The sequence below is a fragment of the Hyperolius riggenbachi genome, chromosome 8 (assembly GCF_040937935.1).
Source record: "Hyperolius riggenbachi isolate aHypRig1 chromosome 8, aHypRig1.pri, whole genome shotgun sequence".
Taxonomy (NCBI): Eukaryota; Metazoa; Chordata; class Amphibia; order Anura; family Hyperoliidae; genus Hyperolius; species Hyperolius riggenbachi.
Window position 1 is genome coordinate 36,744,715 of NC_090653.1, and position 27,952 is coordinate 36,772,666.

At 45.5% G+C, this 27,952-nt stretch overlaps 1 protein-coding gene across 1 annotated transcript in view; it reads left to right on the forward strand.

Annotated features, from left to right (window-relative positions):
• Positions 1–27,952, forward strand: part of LOC137527281 (major histocompatibility complex class I-related gene protein-like) — a 69,260-nt gene that overhangs the window by 27,426 nt on the left and 13,882 nt on the right. Inside the window, exons 4-5 of the mRNA XM_068247790.1 lie at positions 11,816–12,097; positions 18,503–18,781. Coding sequence (XP_068103891.1) covers positions 11,816–12,097; positions 18,503–18,781 — 561 coding nt within the window. The remainder of the gene's footprint in view (positions 1–11,815; positions 12,098–18,502; positions 18,782–27,952) is intronic.

Below are 27,952 nucleotides of genomic sequence, written 5' to 3' on the forward strand. Positions count from 1 at the left end.
AGATTAGACCCCTATCTGTCCCTAGGGCACTCAATCACCCGCCCACACCCTCAGAACGCCCTCAGACCCCAGCCCTGATCACCTCGCCAGTGCATTGCTTGCATCTATTCCCCCCCTCTAATCACACCTTGAGACACCCATCAATCACCTCTGTCACCCCCTAGCACACCTACCCATCAGATCAGGCCTTAATTTGCCCCGTGTGGGCTCCTGATCACTCGGCCAAACCCTCGGATCCCCTCAGACCCCCTTCCGATCATCTCCCTAGTGCATTGATTGCATCTATTTTTACCTCTAACCACCCCCTGAGACACCCATCAATCACCTCCTGTCATCCCCCTAGCACTCCTATCCATCAGATCAGGCCCAATACAACCTGTCATCTAAAAGGCCACCCTGCTTATGACCGGTTCCACAAAATTTGCCCCCTCATAGACCACCTGTCATCAAAATTTGCAGATGCTTATACCCCTGAACAGTCATTTGGAGACATTTGGTTTCCAGACTACTCACGGTTTTGGGCCCGTAAAATGCCAGGGCGGTATAGGAACCCCACAAGTGACCCCATTTTAGAAAAAAGACACCCCAAGCTATTCTGTTAGGTGTATGATGAGTTCATAGAAGATTTTATTTTTTGTCAAAAGTTAGCGGAAATTGATTTTTATTGTTTTTTTTTCACAAAGTGTCATTTTTCACTAACTTGTGACAAAAAATAAAATCTTCTATGAACTCGCCATACACCTAACGGAATACCTTGGGGTGTCTTCTTTCTAAAATGGGGTCACTTGTGGGGTTCCTATACTGCCCTGGCATTTTAGGGGCCCTAAACCGTGAGAAGTAGTCTAGAAAACAAATGCCTCAAAATGACCTGTGAATAGGACGTTGGGCCCCTTGGCGCACCTAGGCTGCAAAAAAGTGTCACACATGTGGTACAGTGTGTTTTGGGGTGTATTTTTACACATACCCATGCTGGGTGGGAGAAATCTCTCTGTAAATGGACATTGTGTAAAAAACAATTGTCATTTACAGAGATATTTCTCCCACCCAGCATCGGTATGTTTAAAAATACACCCCAAAACACATTATACTACTTCTCCTGAGTACGGCGGTACCACATGTGTGGCACTTTTTTACACCCTAAGTACGCTAAGGGGCCCAAAGTCCAATGAGTACCTTTAGGATTTCACAGGTCATTTTGCGACATTTGGTTTCAAGACTACTCCTCACGGTTTAGGGCCCCTAAAATGCCAGGGCAGTATAGGAACCCCACAAATGACCCCATTCTAGAAAGAAGACACCCAAAGGTATAGCCGTTAGGAGTATGGTGAGTTCATAGAAGATTTTATTTTTTGTCACAAGTTAGCGGAAAATGACACTTTGTGAAAAAAAACAATACAAATCAATTTCCGCTAACTTGTGACAAAAAAATAAAATCTTCTATGAACTCACCATACTCCTAATGGAATACCTTGTGGTGTCTTCTTTCTAAAATGGGGTCATTAGTGGGGTTCCTATACTGCCCTGGCATTTTAGGGGCCCTAAACCGTGAGGAGTAGTCTTGAAAAAAAAATGACCTGTGAAATCCTAAAGGTACTCATTGGACTTTGGGCCCCTTAGCGCAGTTAGGGTGCAAAAAAGTGCCACACATATGGTATCGCCGTACTCAGGAGAAGTAGTATAATGTGTTTTGGGGTGTATTTTTACACATACCCATGCTGAGTGGGAGAAATATCTCTGTAAATGGACAATTGTGTGTAAAAAAAAATCAAACAATTGTCATTTACAGAGATATTTCTCCCACCCAGCATGGGTATGTGTAAAAATACACCCCAAAACACATTATACTACTTCTCCTGAGTACGGCAATACCACATGTGTGGCACTTTTTTGCAGCCTAACTGCGCTAAGGGGCCCAAAGTCCAATGAGCACCTTTAGGCTTTACAGGGGTGCTTACAATTTAGCACCCCCCAAAATGTCAGGACAGTAAACACACCCCACAAATGACCCTATTTTGGAAAGTAGACACTTCAAGGTATTCAGAGAGGGGCATGGTGAGTCCGTGGCAGATTTCATTTTTTTTTTTGTCGCAAGTTAGAAGAAATGGAAACTTTTTTTTTTGTCACAAAGTGTCATTTTCCGCTTACTTGTGACAAAAAATAATATCTTCTATGAACTCACTATGCCTCTCAGTGAATACTTTGGGATGTCTTCTTTCCAAAATGGGGTCATTTGGGGGGTATTTATACTATCCTGGAATTCTAGCCCCTCATGAAACATGTCAGGTGGTCAGAAAAGTCAGAGATGCTGGAAAATGGGAAAATTCACTTTTTGCACCATAGTTTGTAAACGCTATAACTTTTACCCAAACCAATAAATATAGGCTGAATGGGTTTTTTTAACCACTTCCCGACCGCCCACTACACAGGGGCGGCGGGGAAGTGGAGCCCTGCAGGACGGCCTCACCCACAGAGGCGGCGGTCCATTTAAGGGCATGGGCGGAGCGATCGCGTCATCCGTGACGCGATCCTCCGCCCGGGATCGAAGCACGGGCATTTTGTCTCCGCTCGCCGGCCACTTAGCAGAGCCGGCGAGCGGAGGAATCCGCAGGATCAGCCAATCCCTGAGTATAAGGCACTTTGTTAGGTAAACAAAGTGCCTTATACGTGCTTCCTCCTCGCCTCGTGGTCTCATTGTTCCAGAGACCACCAGCGAGGAGGAAGCACTTGTAAGTCTCACTGCACGCAGCTTGATTTTGCCCACAGCCTCCCTGATCACCCACCCCAGGCCTCATACCCCCCCTGATCACCCCAGCAGACCCCTGCCCAGCACCCTTGCACCCCTGCAAAACCCCCACCCCCCCCACCTGCCACTAACTAGCGACGCTGCCCCTTAGTTTAGGTCCCTAACTGCCTCCTAGTCACCCCTGATCCCCCCTCCCTACCTTTAGATCACCCCCACACCCCATCCCAGACTACCCCCCTGTATACTGTATACATTTGTATACAGCTACATTACCCTCTGATCCCCCTCTGATCCCCCTCTGATCACCTGTCTATCACCTGTCCATCAGCCCTCAGCACCCCCACCCATCAGAGCAGACCCTAACTGCCCCGCGGGGGTAACCGATCACCTGCCCAGGCCCTCGATTGCCCTCGTACCCCCCTTCTGATTACATCCCCTGCTGTTTGTTTACATCTGTCCTCCCCAGCAATCACTAACTGATCTTTGATCAGTAACCCCCTGTGTCTGCCTCTCATCAGATCAGGACTCAGTCTGCCCCGTGCAGGCTCCTGATCAACCCCCCATCCCCTCAAATCGCCCTCAGACCCCCCCCCCTAATCACCGTCCAAGTGCATTGTATTTGACTGTGCTGCGCTTGTATTCGATTGTGCTGCGCTTGTATTCAATTGTGGTGTAATTGTATTTGATTGTCCCGTGATCGGCTTCGATTGCCCCGTGATTGTTTGATTGCCTGAGACCCCACTTCCCGCCACACCCAACCCCACCCTCCCCCCACCACACCCAACCCCCCCCCCCCACCACCACCTCCAACCACCACCTTCCGAGTGCATCAGATTTGCTTGTGCTGTGATTGGAGTCGATTGTGCTGTAATTGTATTTGATTGTCCCGTGATCGACTTCGATTGCCCCGTGATTGTTTGATTGCCTGAGACCCCACTTCCCGCCACACCCAATCCCACCCTCCCCCATCACCTTCCGAGTGCATCAGATTTGATTGGGCTGTGATTGGAGTCGATTGTGCTGTAATTGTATTTGATTGTCCCGTGATCGGCTTCGATTGCCCCGTGATTGTTTGATTGCCTGAGACCCCACTTCCCGCCACACCCAATCCCACCCTCCCCCATCACCTTCCGAGTGCATCAGATTTGATTGGGCTGTGATTGGAGTCGATTGTGCTGTAATTGTATTTGATTGTCCCGTGATCGGCTTCGATTGCCCCGTGATTGTTTGATTGCCTGAGACCCCACTTCCCGCCACACCCAACCCCACCCTCCCCCCCACCACACCCAACCCCACCCCCCACCACCTCCAACCACCACCTTCCGAGTGCATCAGATTTGCTTGTGCTGTGATTGGAGTCGATTGTGCTGTAATTGTATTTGATTGTCCCGTGATCGGCTTCGATTGCCCCGTGATTGTTTGATTGCCTGAGACCCCACTTCCCGCCACACCCAATCCCACCCTCCCCCCATCACCTTCCGAGTGCATCAGATCTGCTTGTGCTGTGATTGGAGTCGATTGTGCTGTAATTGGATTTGATTGTCCCGTGATTGTTTGATTGCCTCTGAGACCCCACTTCCCACCAACCCCAATACCTCTCAAATACTCCCTTTTTGCTAGGTAGGTGCTCTTTTTTTCTGGGTAGTCTCGGAGGAAAACCCCATAAATTTAGCAATCCAAAATGGCAAGAAGGGGGCTTTCCGATGACGAGGTATACAGGTACATGGACCAGTCGGATGAGTTCTTTTGGGAAGAATCATCCGTCGAATCTTCCGGGTCCGATTTTGAACCTGTAGAAAGCAGTGGTTCCCTGACCGATAGTGATGACGAGGCTATGGTCCCGGCTAGAGCCAGGCGTACCAGACCCCAAGTCGTTAGACCGCAGGTGGCGCAGGATCCGCCTCAAGGGCAGCAGGGTGGTGCTAGCGCTGTTGATAGTTTTCTTGGTGAGGCAGGCACCAGCAGCGCAGCATCTCCTGGACTTAGTGCCAGTGCTTCCGTAGACCCTGACGAAGTGGTGAGCGTCAGCATGGAAGTTGAAACTGGTACGGTGGCAAGTGCAGTAGTACCCCCGTCGCAGCCACCAACAAGAAGACGGGCCCGTAGTACCCATAGACTCCCAGAGGTGCTGGCACAACCAGATTGGCAATCCCCTGATTCCGCCGCACCCGTAGTGCCCCCTTTCACCGCCCAGTCTGGAGTCCAGGTGGCGACAGCTCATCTAGGAACGGCCCTAGACTTTTTGCAGCTGTTCATCACCCAGGTTCTCTTGGACTTAATTGTGGTTGAGACCAACCGTAAAGCCACACAATTCATCACCGAGCACCCGGAGAGCATGTATGCCCAGCCTTTCGGGTGGAAACCAGTCCAAGTTTCCGACATTAAAATCTTTTTGGCCCTTATCCTTCACTTGGGACTAATGAAACAGAATGTACTGCGGTCGTATTGGTCTACGAACCCAGTAAATCATGTTCCCTTGTACCCTGCTGCCATGTCCAGGACACGATTTGAGTCCATCCTGCGCTTCCTGCACTTCAACGACGACAAAACCTGTCATGAAAAGGGCCACCCTGCTTATGACCGGCTCCACAAAATTCGGCCCCTCATAGACCACCTGTCATCAACATTTGCAGATGCTTATATCCCTGAACAGAACATCTGCGTAGACGAGTCCCTCTTACGCTTTACCGGGCGCCTTGGCATCAAACAGTACATCCCAAGCAAGCGCGCCCGGTATGGGGTGAAACTGTATAAGCTCTGTGAAAGGGCCACAGGCTATACATGTCGTTTTAGGGTCTATGAGGGAAAAGACTCAAAATTGGAGCCGGTCGGATGCCCTGACTACCTGGGGAGCAGTGGAAAGGTTGTGTGGGACTTGGTGTCACCCTTGTTCCAGAAGGGGTACCATCTTTTTGTGGACAATTATTACACAAGTGTGGCCCTCTTTCAGCACTTAAAGTTAGAAGGAATCTGATGCTGTGGCACTGCGCGGCCTAGTCGCCAGGGCTTCCCCCAACGGCTCGTTACCACCAGACTTTTACGGGGGCAGAGGGTCGCCTTGCGTACTGAAGACCTGCTCGCGGTGAAATGGAGGGACAAGAGGGACGTTTACTTTCTGTCCACCATTCACACAGACACGACAGTCCAAATTCAACGGGCAACTGCGGTCATTGAAAAGCCCCTTGTCGTCCACGAATATAATGTCAACATGGGAGGGGTGGACTTCAATGACCAGAGGTTAGCGCCCTATTTAGTTACCCGGAAAACAAGACGCTGGTATAAGAAAGTGTCTTTTTATCTGATTCAATTGGCAGTTTACAACAGCTTTGTTCTCTACAGTAAGGCTGGGAGAACTGGATCTTTCCTCCAATTTCAGGAAGAGATCATTATGGACATCCTGTATCCAGGAGGTGCCAGGCCCCCCCCCCAGATGCAACTAGCCGACTGCATGGAAGGCATTACGCCTATCAGCTTCCGTGTGCCCCAGGTCAACGCATCCGAAGAAAACGTTGCCGTGTCTGCAGCAGGGCTGGAACAAGGAGTGACACCGTTTATTATTGTCCCCGCTGTCCTGACCAGCCTGGTCTATGCGTAGGGCCGTGTTTTGAGAGGTACCACGAGCAGGTACACTATTAGAACCTAGGGAACTCCAGACACAGGAGTAGGCACACACTCAGTGGTCTTTCGCACATTGTCGCAGGGAGAGGAGAGGTAAGCTTGAAGACCAAACGGGTAAGCATAAAAATGGGAAGAAGGATCGGTTTCCATGCTTGATATTGCTGATCTGTCCTGGGTTGGCGATATAAGACGGCATGTTTGAATTTCCCTTGAGTGTGGACACCCCCGGTTTATATGTGATTTGGGCCTATGATGATGCTTTAATGCCACACAGAGTCATCTCTATTGGCAGGCATATTGCTGTATCCTACAGGCATAATGCTGTATACTAAAGTTCTGAGGCCCAGTCACATAAGTTGGTGGCTCACCCTGAGTGCAGGGTGGCACGGGGTGTCTCTCTCCTGAGGTTATCACTGCCATTGATGTGGAGGAAGATCTGCCATTGATGTGGAGCAAGGTATGTTTGCCGTTCATTTTTCCTTTCAGCCCAGAGTGCATTACTTGTATACCCAATATAAGGAGTATAGCAGAAACTCCTAATACTGGCCATACATGTAATGATTGCAGAGACCCTAAAATGCCAGGACAGACTCCACAAATGACCCCATTTTGGAAAGAGGACACCCTAAAGTATTATGTGAGGTGCACGGTGAGTTCATAAAAGATTTTAGTTTTTGTCACAAGTTAGCAGAATTTTTTTTTTTTTTAACAAAGTGTCATTTTCCGTTAACTTGTGACAAAAAATAAAATTTTCAATGACCTCACCATTCCCCTCATGGAATACCTTGTTGTGTATTCTTTCCAAAATGGAGTCATTTGTGGGGTTTGTTAACTGTCCTGGCAAGTGGGCGGGGTGCTAAATTTTGAGCACCCCTGTAAAGCCTAAAGGTACTCATTGGACTCTGGACCCCTTAGCGCAGTTAGGGTGCAAAAAGGTGCCACACATGTGGTATCGCCGTACTCGGGAGAAGTAGTACAATGTGTTTTGGGGTGTATTTTTACACATACCCATGCTGGGTGGGAGAAATACCTCTGTAAATGACAATCTTTTGATTTTTTTACACACAATTGTCCATTTACAGAGTTATTTCTCCCACCCAGCATGGGTATGTGTAAAAATACACCCCAAAACACATTGTACTACTTCTCCCGAGTACGGCGATACCACATGTGTGGCACTTTTTTGCACCCTAACTGCGCTAAAGGGCCCAAAGTCCAATGAGTACCTTTAGGATTTCACAGGTCATTTTGCGGAATTTGATTTCCAGACTCCTCCTCACGGTTTAGGGCCCCTAAAATGCCAGGGCAGTATAGGAACCCCACAAATGACCCCATTTTAGAAAGAAGACACCCCAAGGTATTCCGTTAGGAGTATGGTGAGTTCATAGAAGATTTTATTTTTTGTCACAAGTTAGCGGAAAATGACACTTTGTGAAAAAAACAATACAAATCAATTTTCCGCTAACTTGTGACAAAAAATAAAATCTTCTATGAACTCACCATACTCCTAACGGAATACCTTGGGATGTCTTCTTTCTAAAATGGGGTCACTTGTGGGGTTCCTATACTGCCCTGGCATTTTAGGGGCCCTAAACCGTGAGGAGTAGTCTGGAAATCAAATTCCGCAAAATGACCTGTGAAAGCCTAAAGGTGCTCATTGGACTTTGGGCCCTTTAGCGCAGTTAGGGTGCAAAAAAGTGCCACACATGTGGTATTGCCGTACTCGGGAGAAGTAGTACAATGTGTTTTGGGGTGTATTTTTACACATACCCATGCTGGGTGGGAGAAATACCTCTGCAAATGACAATCTTTTGATTTTTTTACACACAATTGTCCATTTACAGAGATATTTCTCCCACCCAGCATGGGTATGTGTAAAAATACACCCCAAAACACATTGTACTACTTCTCCCGAGTACGGCGATACCACATGTGTGGCACTTTTTTGCACCCTAACTGCGCTAAAGGGCCCAAAGTCCAATGAGTACCTTTAGGATTTCACAGGTCATTTTGCGGAATTTGATTTCCAGACTCCTCCTCACGGTTTAGGGCCCCTAAAATGCCAGGGCAGTATAGGAACCCCACAAATGACCCCATTTTAGAAAGAAGACACCCCAAGGTATTCCGTTAGGAGTATGGTGAGTTCATAGAAGATTTTATTTTTTGTCAAAAGTTAGCGGAAAATTGATTTGTATTGTTTTTTTCACAAAGTGTCATTTTCCGCTAACTTGTGACAAAAAATAAAATCTTCTATGAACTCACCATACTCCTAACGGAATACCTTGGGGTGTCTTCTTTCTAAAATGGGGTCATTTGTGGGGTTCCTATACTGCCCTGGCATTTTAGGGGCCCTAAACCGTGAGGAGTAGTCTGGAAATCAAATTCCGCAAAATGACCTGTGAAAGCCTAAAGGTGCTCATTGGACTTTGGGCCCTTTAGCGCAGTTAGGGTGCAAAAAAGTGCCACACATGTGGTATTGCCGTACTCGGGAGAAGTAGTACAATGTGTTTTGGGGTGTATTTTTACACATACCCATGCTGGGTGGGAGAAATACCTCTGCAAATGACAATCTTTTGATTTTTTTACACACAATTGTCCATTTACAGAGATATTTCTCCCACCCAGCATGGGTATGTGTAAAAATACACCCCAAAACACATTGTACTACTTCTCCCGAGTACGGCGATACCACATGTGTGGCACTTTTTTGCACCCTAACTGCGCTAAAGGGCCCAAAGTCCAATGAGCACCTTTAGGCTTTCACAGGTCATTTTGCGGAATTTGATTTCCAGACTACTCCTCACGGTTTAGGGCCCCTAAAATGCCAGGGCAGTATAGGAACCCCACAAATGACCCTATTTTAGAAAGAAGACACCCCAAGGTATTCCGTTAGGAGTATGGTGAGTTCATAGAAGATTTTATTTTTTGTCACAAGTTAGCGGAAAATGACACTTTGTGAAAAAAACAATACAAATCAATTTTCCGCTAACTTTTGACAAAAAATAAAATCTTCTATGAACTCACCATACTCCTAACGGAATACCTTGGGGTGTCTTCTTTCTAAAATGGGGTCATTTGTGGGGTTCCTATACTGCCCTGGCATTTTAGGGGCCCTAAACCGTGAGGAGGAGTCTGGAAATCAAATTCCGCAAAATGACCTGTGAAATCCTAAAGGTACTCATTGGACTTTGGGCCCTTTAGCGCAGTTAGGGTGCAAAAAAGTGCCACACATGTGGTATCGCCGTACTCAGGAGAAGTAGTACAATGTGTTTTGGGGTGTATTTTTACACATACCCATGCTGGGTGGGAGAAATAACTCTGTAAATGGACAATTGTGTGTAAAAAAAATTAACAAATTGTCATTTACAGAGATATTTCTCCCACCCAGCATGGGTATGTGTAAAAATACACCCCAAAACACATTATACTACTTCTCCTGAGTACGGCAATACCACATATGTGGCACTTTTTTGCAGCCTAACTGCGCTAAGGGGTCCAAAGTCCAATGAGCACCTTTAGGCTTTACAGGGGTGCTTACAATTTAGCACCCCCCAAAATGTCAGGACAGTAAACACACCCCACAAATGACCCCATTTTGGAAAGTAGACCCTTCAAGGTATTCAGAGAGGGGCATGGTGAGTCCGTGGCAGATTTCATTTTTTTAGGGTGCAAGTTAGAAGAAATGGAAACTTTTTTTTTTTTTTTTTCGTGTCACAAAGTGTCATTTTCCGCTTACTTGTGACAAAAATTAATATCTTCTATGAACTCACTATGCCTCTCAGTGAATACTTTGGGATGTCTTCTTTCCAAAATGGGGTAATTTGGGGGGTATTTATACTATCCTGGAATTCTAGCCCCTCATGAAACATGACAGGGGGTCAGAAAAGTCAGAGATGCTTGAAAATGGGAAAATTCACTTTTTGCACCATAGTTTGTAAACGCTATAACTTTTACCCAAACCAATAAATATACGCTGAATGGGTTTTTTTTAATCAAAAACATGTTTGTCCACATTTTTCGCGCTGCATGTATACAGAAATTTTACTTTATTTGAAAACTGTCAGCACAGAAAGTTAAAAAAATCATTTTTTTGCCAAAATTCATGTCTTTTTTGCTGAATATAATAAAAAGTAAAAATCGCAGGAGCAATTAAATAGCACCAAAAGAAAGCTTTATTAGTGACAAGAAAAGGAGCCAAAATTCATTTAGGTGGTAGGTTGTATGAGCGAGCAATAAACCGTGAAAGCTGCAGTGGTCTGAATGGAAAAAAAGTGGCCGGTCCTTAAGGGGTAGAAAGCCCTAGGTCCTCAAGTGGTTAATCAAAAACATGTTTGTCCACATTTTTCGTGCTGCATGTATACAGAAATTTTACTTTATTTGAAAAATGTCAGCACAGAAAGTTAAAAAAATAATTTTTTTGACAAAATTCATTTCTTTTTTGATGAATATAATAAAAAGTAAAAATCGCAGCAGCAATTAAATAGCACCAAAAGAAAGCTTTATTAGTGACAAGAAAAGGAGCCAAAATTCATTTAGGTGGTAGGTTGTATGAGCGAGCAATAAACCGTGAAAGCTGCAGTGGTCTGAATGGAAAAAAAGTGCCTGGTCCTTAAGGGGGGGTAAAGCCCACGGTCCTCAAGTGGTTAAAGAGTAACTGTCAGGCTGCAGAAGCTAATTTAAACCTCTATTCTCCTGTGTTAAACAGTTTAGACAGAAGCCAAAAAGGCATTACTAAAGATAAAAATCTCTCTTACATTTGATGTGTGCTTATCAGCAAAGCTAAGCTCCTAAGGAGGACGCAAGCCGCATTCCATACTGCAAAGCATTCTGGGGCCCTCCCCTCGGCTGCTAAGGAGAAGACGGGATCAAGTTTCAGCAGCTTCTAACTCAGTCCAGCCACAGCACAGATAAATCTCAGGGCAGAGTACACTGCAGGAGTCCGCTATTGTTCCTAGCCACATGGCTAATTAATATTCACTGCACACTGTGTTATTCAGTAGAGCTTTTCTGTGATCAGGAAGCAGGCAGGACATGACGACACATTTGGCTTCACAAACATGGAACCTGCCATGGGCTGTCAGGAGCATCATTCTCTGCATATACTATATAAAAATTCTGTGAAATCCAAACGTGGACAGTGAAATGCATATGTAATGTAAGTACAGCCAATCTTTAGCTACTGATATATGTGTTTATTTTCTCTGAGACCCTATACCTAACAGCTCCTCTTTAAGGTGCGCTGTTTTAACTGTGCAGCTTAATGAATCAAGCCCAAGGTTTCCTTTATGGGGAAAAACTGCTTTTTTGGGGAGAGGGGACAGAGGGAGTGAGAGGGGCCCAGTAAGTTTGCCCAGTATGGGGCCCAGACATTTCTGACTGTGGCCCTGATGGGGCTCCATGATTTCTAACTGCACCCCTGGTGTGATTGGTAAACCTCACTCTCTCTCCCCTCAGACAGTCACTCTCTGCGGTATTATGAGATAATAGTCTCAGCTCCAGGATCCGGGCTGCCTGAGTTCTCTGTCGTGGGATATTTGGATGATCGGGAGATATCCTATTATAACAGTGACACCCAGCAGACTCTTCCCAGGGCTGAATGGATGAAGAAACTGGAGCTGGAATACTTCGAGACACAGACAAGAATAAATGAAGATCGGAGGCATATTTCAAGAAATGATTTTAACCACTTGACACCTGAGGCATTTTTCCTCTTGTGGACCAGAGCAATTTTCACCTGTCAGCGCTCCTCCCTTTCTTTTACCAATAACTTAATCACTACTAATCACAGCGTAATGATCTATATCTTGTTTTTCTTGCCACCAATTAGGCTTTCTTTAGGAGGTACAGTATGCGAAGAATTATTTTATCCTAAATGCATTTTAACATGAATAATAAGAAAAAAAAATTATAAAATGCATTATTTTTCCGTTTTTGACCATTATAGTGTTAAAATAAAACATTCTACTGTGGATAAAAGCCACACATTTTATGTGCCCTTTTATCCCGGTTATTGCAACGTTCAAAAAATTTCCCTAGTACAATGTATGGCGCCAATATTTCATTTGGAAATAAAGGTGCATTTTTTCAATTTTGCGTCCATCACTAATTACAAGCCCATAAATTAAAAATTAATAGTAATATACTGCCTTGACATAATTTTTTAAAAAGTTCAGTCCCTATATATTTTTTTTTTTGATGAAATTTTTTTCCCCCTTTTATAAATAAAAAAAAAAGTTTGGGTATTATGGGAGGGTGTGGGAGGGAAATAGTTAATTATATCAGTCAGTGTGGGGATTTTTATTAAATAAAATGCAATTTTGGTGCAATATACTATTTGGCCACAAGATGTCCTCAGTCGTCATTTACGATTCACGTACGTAAGCACGTGAATCGGAAGTAATCCGTGGCTGTGTAACACAGGAAGATACAATGAATGCCGGCGTCTCGTAGACGCTGGTATTCATTGAATCGGGGACTTAGATTTATGAATGGGACCTGCGGTCCCATTCATTAACTTCCCCTCTAAGCGGCGGTAACGGCGGTGCGCGCGCACGCGCGAACGGGAGCGAGCGGCGGCTGCATGCCGCTGCAGACTTGTTTTCACGGCCCTGCTGCATCCTGTCTTTTTTAAAGGGCCGTGAATATACTGCACGGCATGCAGCAAGTAGTTAAGATAGTGATGTAGACATTAAACCATACTGGAGGTAAGCCAATGCTAAAACACATTTTTGTATAAAGGAATTTTATGACCATTCTTAGCCAGGGCCGGATTTAGGCCAAGGCCGCCTAGGCCATGGCCTAGGGTGCCACATGAGTAAGAGCACCAAAGCAGCAGGCTAAACTGGTGCAGCATTTGCAAGCATGCAAATGCTGCAATGCAAGGAGATCAGGCGAGCGCCTGACCACGGTACTCTGCTGCTAGCCGCCTGTGCAGCTGCCACCTTGCTCTCTGTGCATGTTTGCATTGTGGCCGGTGGCTATGGACTTGGGCAGCATTGGAGACGGAAAGGAAGAGGAAGCTTCTGCACTGGAGAGGAGCAGAGAAATGAGTGACACTGATGGCTGCTGCAGTGTAAAGGCGAGCTGGCTACCAATACTGAAAGGTGGGGGGTGGGAAAAGGAGGGATTAAGGGAGTCATCTGGCTATCTATATTGGAGGGAAAGGGGGAAGGAGTCATCTGGCTACATATACTAGAAGGCAGGGCAGGGGTCATCTGGAGACCTATACTAGAGGAAAAGGGGGAGGAGTCATCTGGCTACCTACCAACCACCAGCAGTGGCTGAATAGAGTACTGGTTAAGGGCTCTGCCTTTGACATGGGAGACCAGGGTTCGAATCCTGGCTAGGTCAAGTACCTATTCAGTAAGGAGTTCAAGGCAAGACTCCCTAACACTGCAGGGTGGCCTCCTGAGCGCGTCCCAGTGGCTGCAGCTCTTGAGCGCTTTGAGTCCAACAGGAGAAAAGCGCTATATAAATGTTCGGATTATTATTATTATTATTATTATATACTGGAGGGAAAGGGGGAGGAGTCATCTGGCTACCTATACTGGAGGGAAAGGGGGAGGAGTCATCTGGCTAGCTATACTGGGGGGGTCAACAGGCTACCTATACTAGAGGGAAGGTGTCATCTTGCTACCTATACTGAAGGGGGGTGGCTGGTGACAGTGGCCTAGGGCGGTAAAGAGTGCAAATCCGGCCCAGTTTCTAGCTAAATATAATATTTGCAGGAAGGTCTCTTGTGATTGGAATTTAAATTCAGGAACCATTTTTCTTTATTAGAGAAAGCTTTCTTTCTGTACAAACGTATCCCTTCTTTACAGGCGCGTCATTATCACTAAAGATCCATAGCACGTGCTACGGATCTAGGCTGGGGTGCCCCGGATGTCCCCCAGACCCCTCCAGGAGAGGTGCGCAGCAGGTGGTAGTATTACTTACTTGTCCCAGCAGCTTGATCTGCGGAGACATCTTCTCTTCGGGGCTTCTCTCCTAGCATCGGAGAATAAATCAGACGCTAGAGTTCCCTAGTGTCTGATTCTCAGACACTAGGGGTAGAAACCCGATGTGGAGAAGAAGAGAAGATGTTTCTGGAGACCAAGCGGCTGGAACAAGTGAGTAGTACAGGGGTCATAAAACAAGTGTGGCCATCATGATCTACACACCCATAACAAGTGTAGTCACAAAAACATCTGATCTGAAGGATGGTGTAACTACCACTGGTCACAAAACGAGTCCACGCTTCATACTGATTTTACAAGTTGTTCATTTATTCCCTCTTTGTCATGGATCACCATGGAATATAATGGAACTCCGAAGCACCATACACCTTGATTTATCAGATTTATCTTCATACACTGTGGTACATCTTCAAATCTAGTAATACACCTTGTCACACCGTGAAAACTGCACATAAACAATAAAGCCCTTTAGTTTCAGCCATTAGAATGCTTGCTTTTAGCATGGCATTCTATCATACCAGTGTTGCCAACTCATCCCTTTAATTACTGACACATATGAATTATACAGGTTTTGTGGCTAGGTAGATGCAGTTAAGGCACTGATTATGTGCAAATAGCCCCAGAACCTGTATAACTTAGATGTGTCAGTAATTAAAGGGATGAGTTGGCAACACTGTATCATACATGTGCAGGCATCATATGTATTATGAATACATCTAAACATTTCACATTGTTCATACTTCTTAACACAGATATTTGCATCAAAACAAAGATAAAATGTGTTCTGTGCCGTGTTTACCTCTCTGACCAGCTGAAGAATGTGGGTTATCTCTGTCCAGTCTTATGCTGACACCAGATTGAGGCTTGGCTCTATAAGCTCAATGGATAAGTAGAGATACCAGAATGAGGCTTGGCTCTATAAACTCAATGGATGAGTTGAGATACCAGAGTGAGGCTTGGCTCTATAAGCTCAATGGATGAGTAGAGATACCAGAGTGAGGCTTGGCTCTATAAGCTCAATGGATGAGTAGAGATACCAGAGTGAGGCTTGGCTCTATAAGCTCAATGGATAAGTAGAGATACCAGAGTGAGGCTTGGCTCTATAAGTTCAATGGATGAGTAGAGATACCAGAGTGAGGCTTGGCTCTATAAACTCAATGGATGAGTAGAGATACCAGAATGAGGCTTGGCTCTATAAACTCAATGGATGAGTAGAGATACCAGAGTGAGGCTTGGCTCTATAAGTTCAATGGATGAGTAGAGATACCAGAGTGAGGCTTGGCTCTATAAACTCAATGGATAAGTAGAGATACCAGAGTGAGGCTTGGCTCTATAAACTCAATGGATGAGTAAAGATACCAGAGTGAGGCTTGGCTCTATAAGCTCAATGGATGAGTAGAGATACCAGAGTGAGGCTTGGCTCTGTAAGCTCAATGGATAAGTAGAGATACCAGAGTGAGGCTTGGCTCTATAAGCTCAATGGATGAGTAGAGATACCAGAGTGAGGCTTGGCTCTATAAGCTCAATGGATAAGTAGAGATACCAGAATGAGGCTTGGCTCTATAAGCTCAATGGATGAGTAGAGATACCAGAGTGAGGCTTGGCTCTGAAAGCTCAATGGATGAGTAGAGATACCAGAGTGAGGCTTGGCTCTATAAGCTCAATGGATGAGTAGAGATACCAAAGTGAGGCTTGGCTCTATAAGCTCAATGGACAAGTAGAGATACCAGAGTGAGGCTTGGCTCTATAAGCTCAATGGACAAGTAGAGATACCAGAGTGAGGCTTGGCTCTATAAGCTCAATGGACAAGTAAAGATACCAGAGTGAGGCTTGGCTCTATAAGCTCAATGGATAAGTAGAGACACCAGAGTGAGGCTTGGCTCTATAAGCTCAATGGATGAGTAGAGATACCAGAGTGAGGCTTGGCTCTATAAGCTCAATGGATGAGTAGAGATACCAGAGTGAGGCTTGGCTCTATAAGCTCAATGGATGAGTAGAGATACCAGAGTGAGGCTTGGCTCTGTAAGGTCAATGGATAAGTAGAGATACCAGAGTGAGGCTTGGCTCTATAAGCTCAATGGATGAGTAGAGATACCAGAGTGAGGCTTGGCTCTATAAGCTCAATGGACAAGTAGAGATACCAGAGTGAGGCTTGGCTCTGTAAGCACAATGGACAAGTAGAGATACCAGAGTGAGGCTTGGATCTGTGGTTCTCATGAGACTTGGGGATCAACTTAGCATTAAAGGGCCCATCCACAATAAGACGTATGTATAACATTAGCAAACATATAATACAACTCTTTTAACATTCTGGAAGCTGTACAATATTGCTGAACACTGCCCTGAGACAAGATAATACACTGAATTGTCATAGTAGTACACATACTTAATATCAGCGTCAGCTACAGATGGACCCCTTTTTTAGAGATAGGGAAGTAGTAGTTGGGACCCCTTACAGCTCTGGGCCCCCCTGCCATCAGCTGCTCCCTGTAGTTATGCCTTTGGTATGCTCTACAGATTCCATAGAAATATATGTCCCCTCCCCCTCGCCAGGGCCGGATTAGCCATAAGGCACTGTAGGAACATGCCTACAGGCACCTCATGATGGAAAGGCACCCCCCAGTGCCTCCCTCCCTTCTTCCCTATGCACAGTCCCGAGTGGAGTGTAAATGAGAGGCTACTCACCCGACTCTCAACATTCCACTGACCAGATCTACCTTCAACTGGGTGCAGGGCCGTGCAGAGGGTTCTCAAAAGGGGGGGTGCTCAAATTTTGAAAAGGGGTACCAATCAATTGTGAAAAATGATGTGTATAATTCTATGCAAAAGCAGTATTAGACCGTGTCCCCCTTTCCTTGATAGCAGTGTCAGGCAGTTTTTGTGTCCACTCTCAACCCCTTTTACAGTTGAAACTCGAAAAATGTGAATACTGTGCAGGGTGCAGGAGGAGGGAGAGGTCCCTGTGGGTGCTTGGGAGAGGTCCCTGTGGGTTCTGGGAACAGTAAAAGTGCTTCTGGGGGAGGAAGAGGTCAGTGTGGGTGCTGGGGGAGGGAAAGGTTCTTGTGGGTGCTGTGTGATGGAGAGGTCAGTGTGCCTGTCAGGAGAGGTCCCTGTGCATGCTGGGGAGGGGAAAAGTCAGTGTGGGTGCTGATGGAGGAGGGAGAGGTCAAAAGGCATGTGAGAGGAGGGACAGGTCACTGTGGGTGGTGAGGAGGAAGGCCATCAGCGTCTTACCTCCTCCCACACTTAGCTAGAGAAGGACTCCTGTCGTGGGCTGCCTTTCAACAAGTGTCCTGGTTGGAGGAGGAGTTACCTGTGGGTAGTGGGTGGGGCTTATTGCGGTAGGGGCAGGGCTTATTTTGCATGGCCGAAGGGGCCTTTTTCATCATTCAAATAAAAAAGAGGGGTGTCTGAGCACCCAGAGCTCCCCCTTCTGCATATGCCCGACTGGGGTCACCTCTAGCTACCTAATACTTTGGGTAACCTCTAGCTACTTAAAGAGACACTGAAGCGAAAAAAAAATGATGATATTATGATTTGTATGTGTAGCACAGCTAAGAAATAAAACATTAAGATCAGATACATCAGTGTAATTGTTTCCAGTACAGGAAGAGTTGAGAAACTCCAGTTGTTATCTCTATGCAAACAAGCCATTAAGCTCTCCGACTAAGTTGGCCGTGGAGAGGGCGGTTATCTGACTTTTATTATCTCAACTGTTCCTGGACTAATTACTTTTTCTCTGCTAGAGGAGAGGTCATTACTTCACAGACTGCTCTGAAAGACTCATTTTGAATGCTGAGTGTTGTGTAATCTGCACATAATATAGAATGATGCAATGTTAGAAAAAACACTATATACCTGAAAATAAAAGTATGAGAATATTTTCTTTGCTGCTAATCTTCTAGTAATTATTCATAGTACACAACCAATTCACTATATCATATTTTCTTTTTCGCTTCAGTGTCTCTTTAACATTGAGGATACCTCTCTGGCTACCTAATACTAAGTGGCACCAGCCAGCGCAGTTGTGGTGTGATTCGGTGAGGGTTTGTAGGTTCATGGAGAGCAAAGTCTAGGGTGCCAGGACATCTGTGCCTATAGGCTCCTGTGATGTAAATCCAAACTTGCCCCTCACCCTATATTATCACCATCTACATCACCCTAACATGTTCTGTGTTGTCCGCAGGGATCCATATTGGGCAGGGGATTTACGGCTGTGAATTGAGAGATGACGGCAGCACTGCGGTGTATCAGCAGTTCGGATATGACGGCAGAGATTTCATGTATCTGGACACACACAGCTGGCTGTACATCCCGGTCATGCATGGGGCTCAGCTCACCACACAGAGATTGAATAGACCGGACATCAGAGCGGGGGAGATAGACAAGAATTATTTGGAGAATACCTGTTTTGAGTGGCTGAAGAAAAACATCAACAATGGGAGAGAAGATCTGGAGAGGAGAGGTGACTGTGCAACATAAACACTGCATACAGTATATGCACTGTATACATCATATATACACCGGTAGTGATAGACAAACATGTTCACTGGCAGTTCCTCGTGAACAAACATTCATGTTTACATGAACGTTTCACAAACGATTGTTTGCCTTTTGCATGAATGAAAATTTGCGTTCATGTTTAACATAAAAGTCAATGGCCGCCAACTTTTGCGGCTAGAAGGAAAGCCCCCATACATACATTCATCAAATTTGCAGGTGTCTAATGTAGAACAGTGGGGAAAAGGGGGAAATGTTCAAAAAAGACCTTGTAGTTTGTGAGAAAATCAAATTTAAAAGTATGATAGAAAAAGTTTTTATAAATCTATATATATATAAAATCGGATGTATGTGTGTGTGTATGTGTGTGTGTGTGTGTGTGTGCGTGCGTGCCGCGATCACTCGAAAACGGCTTGACCGATTTGAACGAAACTTGGTACACAGATCCCTTACTACCTGGGATGATATGTTCTGGGGGTCTCGCGGCCCCCCCCCCCTGCACACCTGGGAGGAGCTACAAACAGCGAATCAGATTTCACCCATTCAAGTCAATGGGAAAAATGTAAAAGGCTGCCATTCTCACAGTAATCAAGCCAGAGTCCCCACACTTGGCACAGTTGGTCACTTGGTGACCGAGGTTACAAATCCAGGAAAAGTGGGTGGAGCATAAAACAGCCAATCAAATTTCAGGCATTCATTTTAAATGGGAAAATGTAAACTGCAGCCATTCTTAGACTGTTAATCGCAGGGTTCTCAAACTTGCCACACTTGGTCGCTGAGTGAATGCGATTAAGATTCAAGAAAGTGGGTGGAGCCTACAACAGCCAATAAAAATTCACCTATTCATTTTCAAGGGGAATATTTAAACTGCTGCTATTCTTACACTGTTAATTGCAGAGGCTTCAGACTTGCTACAGTTGGTCATTGGGTAACTGGGGTCCAAATTCACTAAAGGAGTGGGGCCACCTACAGCCAATCAGATTTCTTTGGTGGATAAACTGCTTCCATTCACACATTTTTGATGCCAGGAACCTGAAAGCACACAAACTTGGTCATTGAGTGACTGTGTGTCAAGGTTACAAAAAGTGGGCGGAGCCAAAAACAAATTTCACTGGGAAAATATAAACTGCAGCCATTCTTACACTGTTAATGGCAGGGTTCTTAAACTTTGCACATGTGGTCACTGGGTGACTGGAATTAACATTCAGGGAAGTGGGTGGAGCTTACAACAGCCAATCAAAATTCACCTATTGATTTTTAAAGGGAATATTTAAGCTGCTACCATTCTCTTATACTGTTAATAGCAGATGCCTCAAACCTGCTACAGTTGGTCACTGGGTGACTAGGGTTCAAATTCAGAAAGGGGGCGGAGCCACAAACAGCCAGATTTGTTTATTTTTCAATAGGAATATACAAAGTATTGATACCAAGGACCCCAAAGCTGATAAACTTGATAATTGAGTGACTGTATGTCAAGGTTAGAAAAAGTAGGCGGTGCCAACAACTAAATTTTTTACATGGCAGGGTTCCCAAACTTTACACAATTGGCCACTGGGTGACTGAGATGAATATTCAAAAAGTGGGTGGAGCCTACAACAGCCAATCAAAATTCACCTATTGATTTTCAAGGGGAATATTTACATTGCTACCAATCTTACACTGTTAATGGCAGAGGCCTCAAACCTGATACAGTCAGTCATTGGGTGACTGGGGTCCAAATTCACTAAAGGGGTGGAGACACAAACAGCCAATCAGATTTGTGAGATTGATTTCAGCCATTCTGTTATTGGCAGGGTTCTCAAACTTGACACAGTTGGTCACTGGGTGACTGGGACTAATATTCAGGAAAGTGGGTGGAGCCTACAGCAGCCAATCAAAATTCACCTGTTTATTTTCAAGGGGAATATTTACATTGCTGCCATTCATGCACTGTTAATGGCAGAGGCAGTGGCGTAGCTAAGGAGCTGTGGGCCCTGATGCAAGTTTTACAATGGGGCCCCCCAAGCACTCTATACATAACAATTGATACGGCACACCAAAACCTGCCAATGGCAAATACAGTGTCAGAGCTGCAAGAAGGGGATGGGGAACAGTTTGTTAATGATTACTACTATTCAAAGTATCTATAGAAGTTATTGTTATGAGCACAGGATCAATAGAGAGCTAATACTGTAGTTGAGGGAGGGCCCTTTGGGGCCCCTCTGGCCCAAGGGCCCCGATGCAGTTGCTACCTCTGCACCCCCTATTGCTACGCCCCTGGGCAGAGGCCTTAAATCTGGTACAGCCAGTCACTGGGAGACTGGGGTTTAAATTCTGCAGGGGGTGGGCCAAAAACAGCCAATCAGATTTGTTTAATTTCAATGGTAAAATGCAACTTAATGATGCCCGGCGGATCGCTCAGAAACAGCCTTATCAGTCCGCCGACAGACTGTACACACGCCGGACTGTCTGCTGAAAACCCGCCCAGCGGGAGGTGACGACAGACCCGTCATTGCCTGCAGTCCGGTGTGTGTACGGACCTAAACATACTGTCTCATTAAGTTACATTACTTATGTTAATTAAAATAGATAGGTAATATAATCTCTTACCCACCCTGTTTTAAAAGAACAGGCAAATGTTTGATTTCATGAGGGCAGCCATCTTTTTGGTTGAAAGGAGGTGACAGGTAGCATGAGACACAGTTCCAACTGTCCTGTGTGCTGATCACCCCTTCCAGTTGCTAGGCAACATGAATAAAAAGATAGGAAATCCCATCATGCTTTGCACAGCATCAGGGAAAAAAAGCCCAGGCAGTTTTCTTTGGTGAGTGGAGCTTAGCTAAAAATGCAGCTAAAAATTATGCTTTGGTAAGAAAAAGAAAGTTCTGATGCTGTGAAACTGTTAAAGAAACACCAAGCCTTTTCAGTTCTGCTGAGTAGATTTTTAGTCCAGAGGTTCACTTTAAGTGTCTGTGGTTCAAATTCAGTAAAGGGGCGGAGCCAAAACTGCCAGATTTCTTTTCTGGATAAACTGCTTCTATTAGCACAATTTTGATGCCAGGAACCCAAAAGCTCACAAACTTGATCACTGAGTGACTGTGTGTCCAGGTTACAAAAAGTGGGTGCAGTTAAAAACAGATTTTTCTGGGAAATTGTAAACTGCAGACTTTCTTCACTGTTAATGACAGGGCTCTCAAACTTTGCACAGCTGGTTACTGGGTGACTGGGATTAATATTCAGGAAAGTGAGTGGAGCCTAAAAATGCCAATCAAAAATCACATGTCGCTTTTCAAGGAAAATATTAAAATTGCTGCCATTCTTGCACTGTTAATGGCACAAGACTCAAACCTGGTACAGTTGGTAATTGGGTCACTGGGGTTTAAATTCAGAAAAGGGGACAGAGCCACAAACAGTGAATCAGATTTGTTTCATTTCATGCGAAAATCCAAATTATTGATGCCATGGACCCCAAAGCTCACAAACTTGGTCATTGAGTGACTGTGTGTCAAGGTTACAAAAAGTGGGTGGAGCCAAAAACAAATTTCACTGGGAAAATATAAACTGCAGCCGTTCTTACACTGTTAATGGCAGGGTTCCAAAACTTTGCCCACATGGTCACTGGGTGACTGAGATTAATTTTCAGGGAAGTGGGTGGAGCCTATAATAGCCTATCAAAATTCACCTGTTGATTTTCAAGGGGAATATTTAAATTGCTGCCATTTTTACACTGTTAATAGCAGATGCCTCAAACCTGCTACAGTTGGTCATTGGGTGACTGGAGTTCAAATGCTGGAGAGGGGTGCGGCCACAAACAGCCAATCTGATTTGTTTAATTTCTATGGTAATATACAAATTATTGATGCCAAAGACCCCAAAGCTCACAAACTTGGTAATTCAGTGTTTGTGCGTTAGGGTTAGAAAAAGTGGGCAAAGCCGACACCAGTCAAATACCTACACGGGCAACGCCGGGTCATCAGTGGCTGGAGACAAATACAAATTTCACTGGAAAATGTAAACTGCAGCCATTCTTACACTGTTAATAGCAGGGTTCTTAAACTTTGCACACTTGGTCACTGGGTGACTGGGATTATTATGTCGAAAAGTGGGTGGAGCCTACAAAAGTGAATCAAACTTCACCTATTGCTTTTCAAGGGGAATATTTAATTACTACCATTATTGCACTGTTAATGTTAACCTGGTACAGTTGGTCATTGGATGACTGGGGTTCAAATTCAGAAAAGGGGGTGGAGCCTCAAACAGTTAATCAGATTTTTTCATTTCAATGCAGATTATTGATACCAAAGACCGCAAAGCTCACAAACTTGGTCATTGAGTAATTGTGTGTTAGGGTTAGAAAAAGTGGGTGGAGCCGACACCAGCCACATACATACCCGGGCAACGCTGGGCAATCAGCTAGTGACAGATAAAGTAGAGTAAATTTACATGTATCAAAAGAAAGATCAGTGAATTTCATACTGGGGTTTCCAGGTGGTCAGTAGAAATCGCGAACATCAAATTTGGGTGCTAGCTAATCGGCTGCCATGTGTCTGCTGACTGTGAGGTAAGGGGTTAAAGTTTAGCTCAATGATAATGTATAGGAGGCAAATCGAACACGCCAAATGTTCGCTGTTCGCCACAAATGCGAACAGCAGAAGTTTGCAGAATACTGTCCGCCGCCATCTCTAGTGGTCAGTACGCAGTGACTAATGACCACTTGAAAACCTGGTGGAACTTGCAACGCTTTGGCCAGGGATTGCTGTACAACTGCAATATTGCTGTATAAGGATCCCCTGGCAACTAGACTTACGATTTGAACGCTAAAATTTAAATTAAAAAAATTATGTAGGCTCCCCATACCTAGCCTCTTCAACCTCTAGGGGGCGATATACAGGCTGGGAACGCGAAGAATCACTCGCGTTCCCATGCCTGTCGGCCGGCGACGGCCAAACCGGAAGTGTTCGCCGGCGGGTCCTGGACCATCGGAGCGGAGCTGCGAGGGCACCAATCGGCTGCAGGGGGGCTGAGGGAAGCCCCAGGTGAGTAAATCTCATTTTTTTACATTGACTTTAGGTTCACTTTAACCCTTGTTTCCATCTGTGTGCTTCTGTCCGCTTCTGTCCACTTTTCAGCAACATTTATCAATCTGTAACGTTGATGTGCTGATAAAAAGCGGACAGAAGGGGATAGAAGTGCACAGATGGAAACAAGGCATAGACTATAACCTCTAAGGTCTCGTTCACCTCATTTAGCGCAGATGGCTGTGCGATCGGAACACAATGCATGCGATCACACGCCATCTGTGCTACTATGAGCTGCACTGCAAATCCCATTCACTACAGTGAATGGGATTTGCACTGCGATTCCCAAAAATGCATGCAGCAGTGCGATAGCGCATATAATGGGAACGGTAGAAGGGCTATCTATGCCCTTCTACCGTTCTTGCGTGCTGGCAAAATGCGCACGGCAGCGCGCATAGTCTGAACGAGCCCTAAGGTCTATGTAGCTTCACAGCCTGAGCTATACCAGCCCACATGGTCCATGGTATGGGAGTGCTCCGGGAAGAGAGGAGCAGCAAAGCCTCTTTGTATCCTCCAGAGCCCTTGTCTTCATACATGGACAAGGGGCTCATCCTCACCATTTGGTGCCCAGGAGGAGAGAGGGTGTAGGCCCTGGGGAGGGGGGTTTATGGTGGCATCTGGAAGTCCCCTTTAAGAAGAGGGCCCCCTAGATTCCCATCCCAACACCAGGGGACATTACCCATTCCCACAAAGAGCTAAAAAAACTCAACCACAAAAAATGCTTTAATGTACTTAATTAACCATAAGTACTTTCCTTTGGTTACTCTTACGACAGTATCATCAGACGTGATCCTACGCCATATCCTCTCTCTCAATACCTTTGAACATTGGAGAATGCCACACATGCTGATTCCTGCTGTGATGACCGACAAACAGCGCCACTTACGTCGATCCAAGCCCTGGATTTGCTATACTAAGTATAACAAGCATCTTTAACCTCCTTGGCGTTATTGATGAGCTCAGCTCGTCAATGACCGCCGGAGGGCGCCGCTCAGGCCCCGCTGGGCCGATTTTGACAATTTAAAAAAAAAAAACAAGCAGCAAGCACTTTGCTTGCTGCGTGTTTCTTCCGATCACCGCCCCTCACCGCCGATCCGCCGCTACCCGACGCCAAAGAGGGCCCCCCCCGCAGCCTGGCCAATCAGTGCCAGGCAGCGCTGAGGGGTGGATTGGGACTCCCGATGCTGTCACGACGTTGATGACGTCATCACGATCGTCGCCATGCGACGAGGGAAGCCATAAAGGAAATCCCGTTCAGAACGGGATTTCCAGACGGGTCTTCACACCGGCGGTGATCGGAGAAGCTGGGGGGACGCCGCAGGGAGGGGGGAATCATGTAGCTAGCGCTAGGCTAGCTACATGATTTAAAAAAAAATCAAAAATTAGTGCTGCGCCACCACCCTGGCGCATTTAATAGAACGCCAGGGTGGTTAAAATTCCTTCCAGTGCCCCTGTTGGTCTGTTAACAGACCAATGAGGATTCCTATTGGTCTGTTAAAATTCTGTTAAATTTTAAAGATGGTCCAAAGATAGTATAACATACCACAACACTGTGGCACCTGCCTCTCTCTCCGAGCTCCCCCCACCCTCACTTTTCCCTGGCCTCATTGCACCTACTTGGCACACAGGGCGAGGCACCCATAGCACCCTGCCCTGTGCCATTCTTGCACTGCCACATATTAACCCCTGCTCAGTGTGGACAATCCTAACCTTCTATACTCCTTTGAGGAGAGGGTATTAGAGGAGGTAATGTCACCTCCCACTTACATGCACCCTTGGAATGTTCAGTCCCTTCAAAACACACCCAGGCGTTGGTGCTAAGAGGAAGATGATATCAATCACTTTTCAAAAGCAACTCCCTCTGACATCACTTGCCTTTGCCCTCTATGCCTTTCCATTACAATTCCTGTGTGACTATCTTACCTTTCTCCAGCGGGTCCCGCGGCGTCTCCGACAGCAGGACCTCCACTCCGGCGTCTTCTGAGGGCATCTCTGGCATCCCTCCAACGTCATCTGGAGGCATCCCCAGCACTCCCGCGGCAGAGATCCGGCATCCACGGCTGCACAGTGCGACTGAACGGCCGCGCGCAGGACAGGGCAGCCTTTACAGGCTGAGAAGGCGTGTCTAAGGTGTCAGCTGTGATGTCATCAGCTGACACCTCTCCTGGGGGCTGGGCTTAGGAATTACCATTTCTGTATATAAGGCCAGAGCTCTCAGTTGTTCACTGGTCTTGATACTAATCAATTCGCTGGTTCTTGGCCTAGCTAGCTACTCTGAGCTACATTAATATATTGTGTAGACGACCAATATATATGCACTTCAGATAGTCGGTCGTTTGTTATTTTCGTATTGATTATTATTATTGTAATTCATTTGTAATATCCTCCTGATATTATTGAAAGCAAGAGGTCGGTACACAGGAAAATATATGCAATAAGATGTTAATCTTATTGTACAGTGGGTTGCAAAAGTATTCGGCCCCCTTGAAGTTTTCCACATTTTGTCATATTACTGCCACAAACATGCATCAATTTTATTGGAATTCCACATGAAAGACCAATACAAAGTGGTGTACACATGAGAAGTGGAACGAAAATCATACATGATTCCAAACATTTTTTACTAATAAATAACTGCAAAGTGGTGTGTGCATAATTATTCGGCCCCCTTTGATCTGAGTGCAGTCAGTTGCCTATAGACATTGCCTGATGAGTGCTAATGACTAAATAGAGTGCACCTGTGTGTAATCTAATGTCAGTACAAATACAGCTGCTCTGTGAGGGCCTCAGAGGTTGTCTAAGAGAATATTGGGAGCAACAACACCGTGAAGTCCAAAGAACACACCAGACAGGTCAGGGATCAAGTTATTGAGAAATTTAAAGCAGGCGTAGGCTACAAAAAGATTTCCAAAGCCTCGAACATCCCACGGAGCACTGTTCAAGCGATCATTCAGAAATGGAAGGAGTATGGCACAACTGTAAACCTACCAAGACAAGGCCATCCACCTAAACTCACAGGCCGAACAAGGAGAGCGCTGATCAGAAATGCAGTCAAGAGGCCCATGGTGACTCTGGACGAGCTGCAGAGATCTACAGTTCAGGTGGGAGACTCTGTCCATAGGACAAGTATTAGTCATGCACTGTACAAAGTTGGCCTTTATGGAAGAGTGGCAAGAAGAAAGGCATTGTTAACAGAAAAGCATAAGAAGTCCCGTTTGCAGTTTGCCACAAGCCATGTGGGGGAAACAGCAACCATGTGGAAGAAGGTGCTCTGGTCAGATGAGACCAAAATGGAACTTTTTGGCCAAAATGCAAAACGCTATGTGTGGCGGAAAACTAACACTGCACATCACTCTGAACACACCATCCCCACTGTCAAATATGGTAGTGGCAGCATCATGCTCGGGGGGTGCATCTCTTCATCAGGGACAGGGAAGCTGGTCAGAGTTGATGGGAAGATGGATGGAGCCAAATACAGGGCAAACTTGGAAGAAAACCTCTTGGAGACTGCAAAAGACTTGAGACTGGGGCGGAGGTTCACCTTCCAGCAGGACAATGACCCTAAACATAAAGCCAGGGCAACAATGGAATGGTTTAAAACAAAACATATCTATGTGTTAGAATGGCCCAATCAAAGTCCAGATCTAAATCCAATCTAGAATCTGTGGCAAGATCTGAAAACTGCTGTTCACAAATGCTGTCCATCTAATCTGACTGAGCTGGAGCTGTTTTGCAAAGAAGAATGGGCAAGGATTTCAGTCTCTAGATGTGCAAAGCTGGTAGAGACATACCCTAAACGACTGGCAGCTGTAATTGCAGCAAAAGGTGGTTCTACAAAGTATTGACTCAGGGGGCCGAATAATTACGCACACCCCACTTTGCAGTTATTTATTTGTAAAAAATGCTTGCAATGATGTATGATTTTCGATCCACTTCTCACGTGTACACCACTTTGTATTGGTCTTTCACGTGGAATTCCAATAAAATCGATGCATGTTTGTGGCAGTAATGTGACAAAATGTGGAAAACTTCAAGGGGGCCGAATACTTTTGCAACCCACTGTATATATTTTCCTGTGT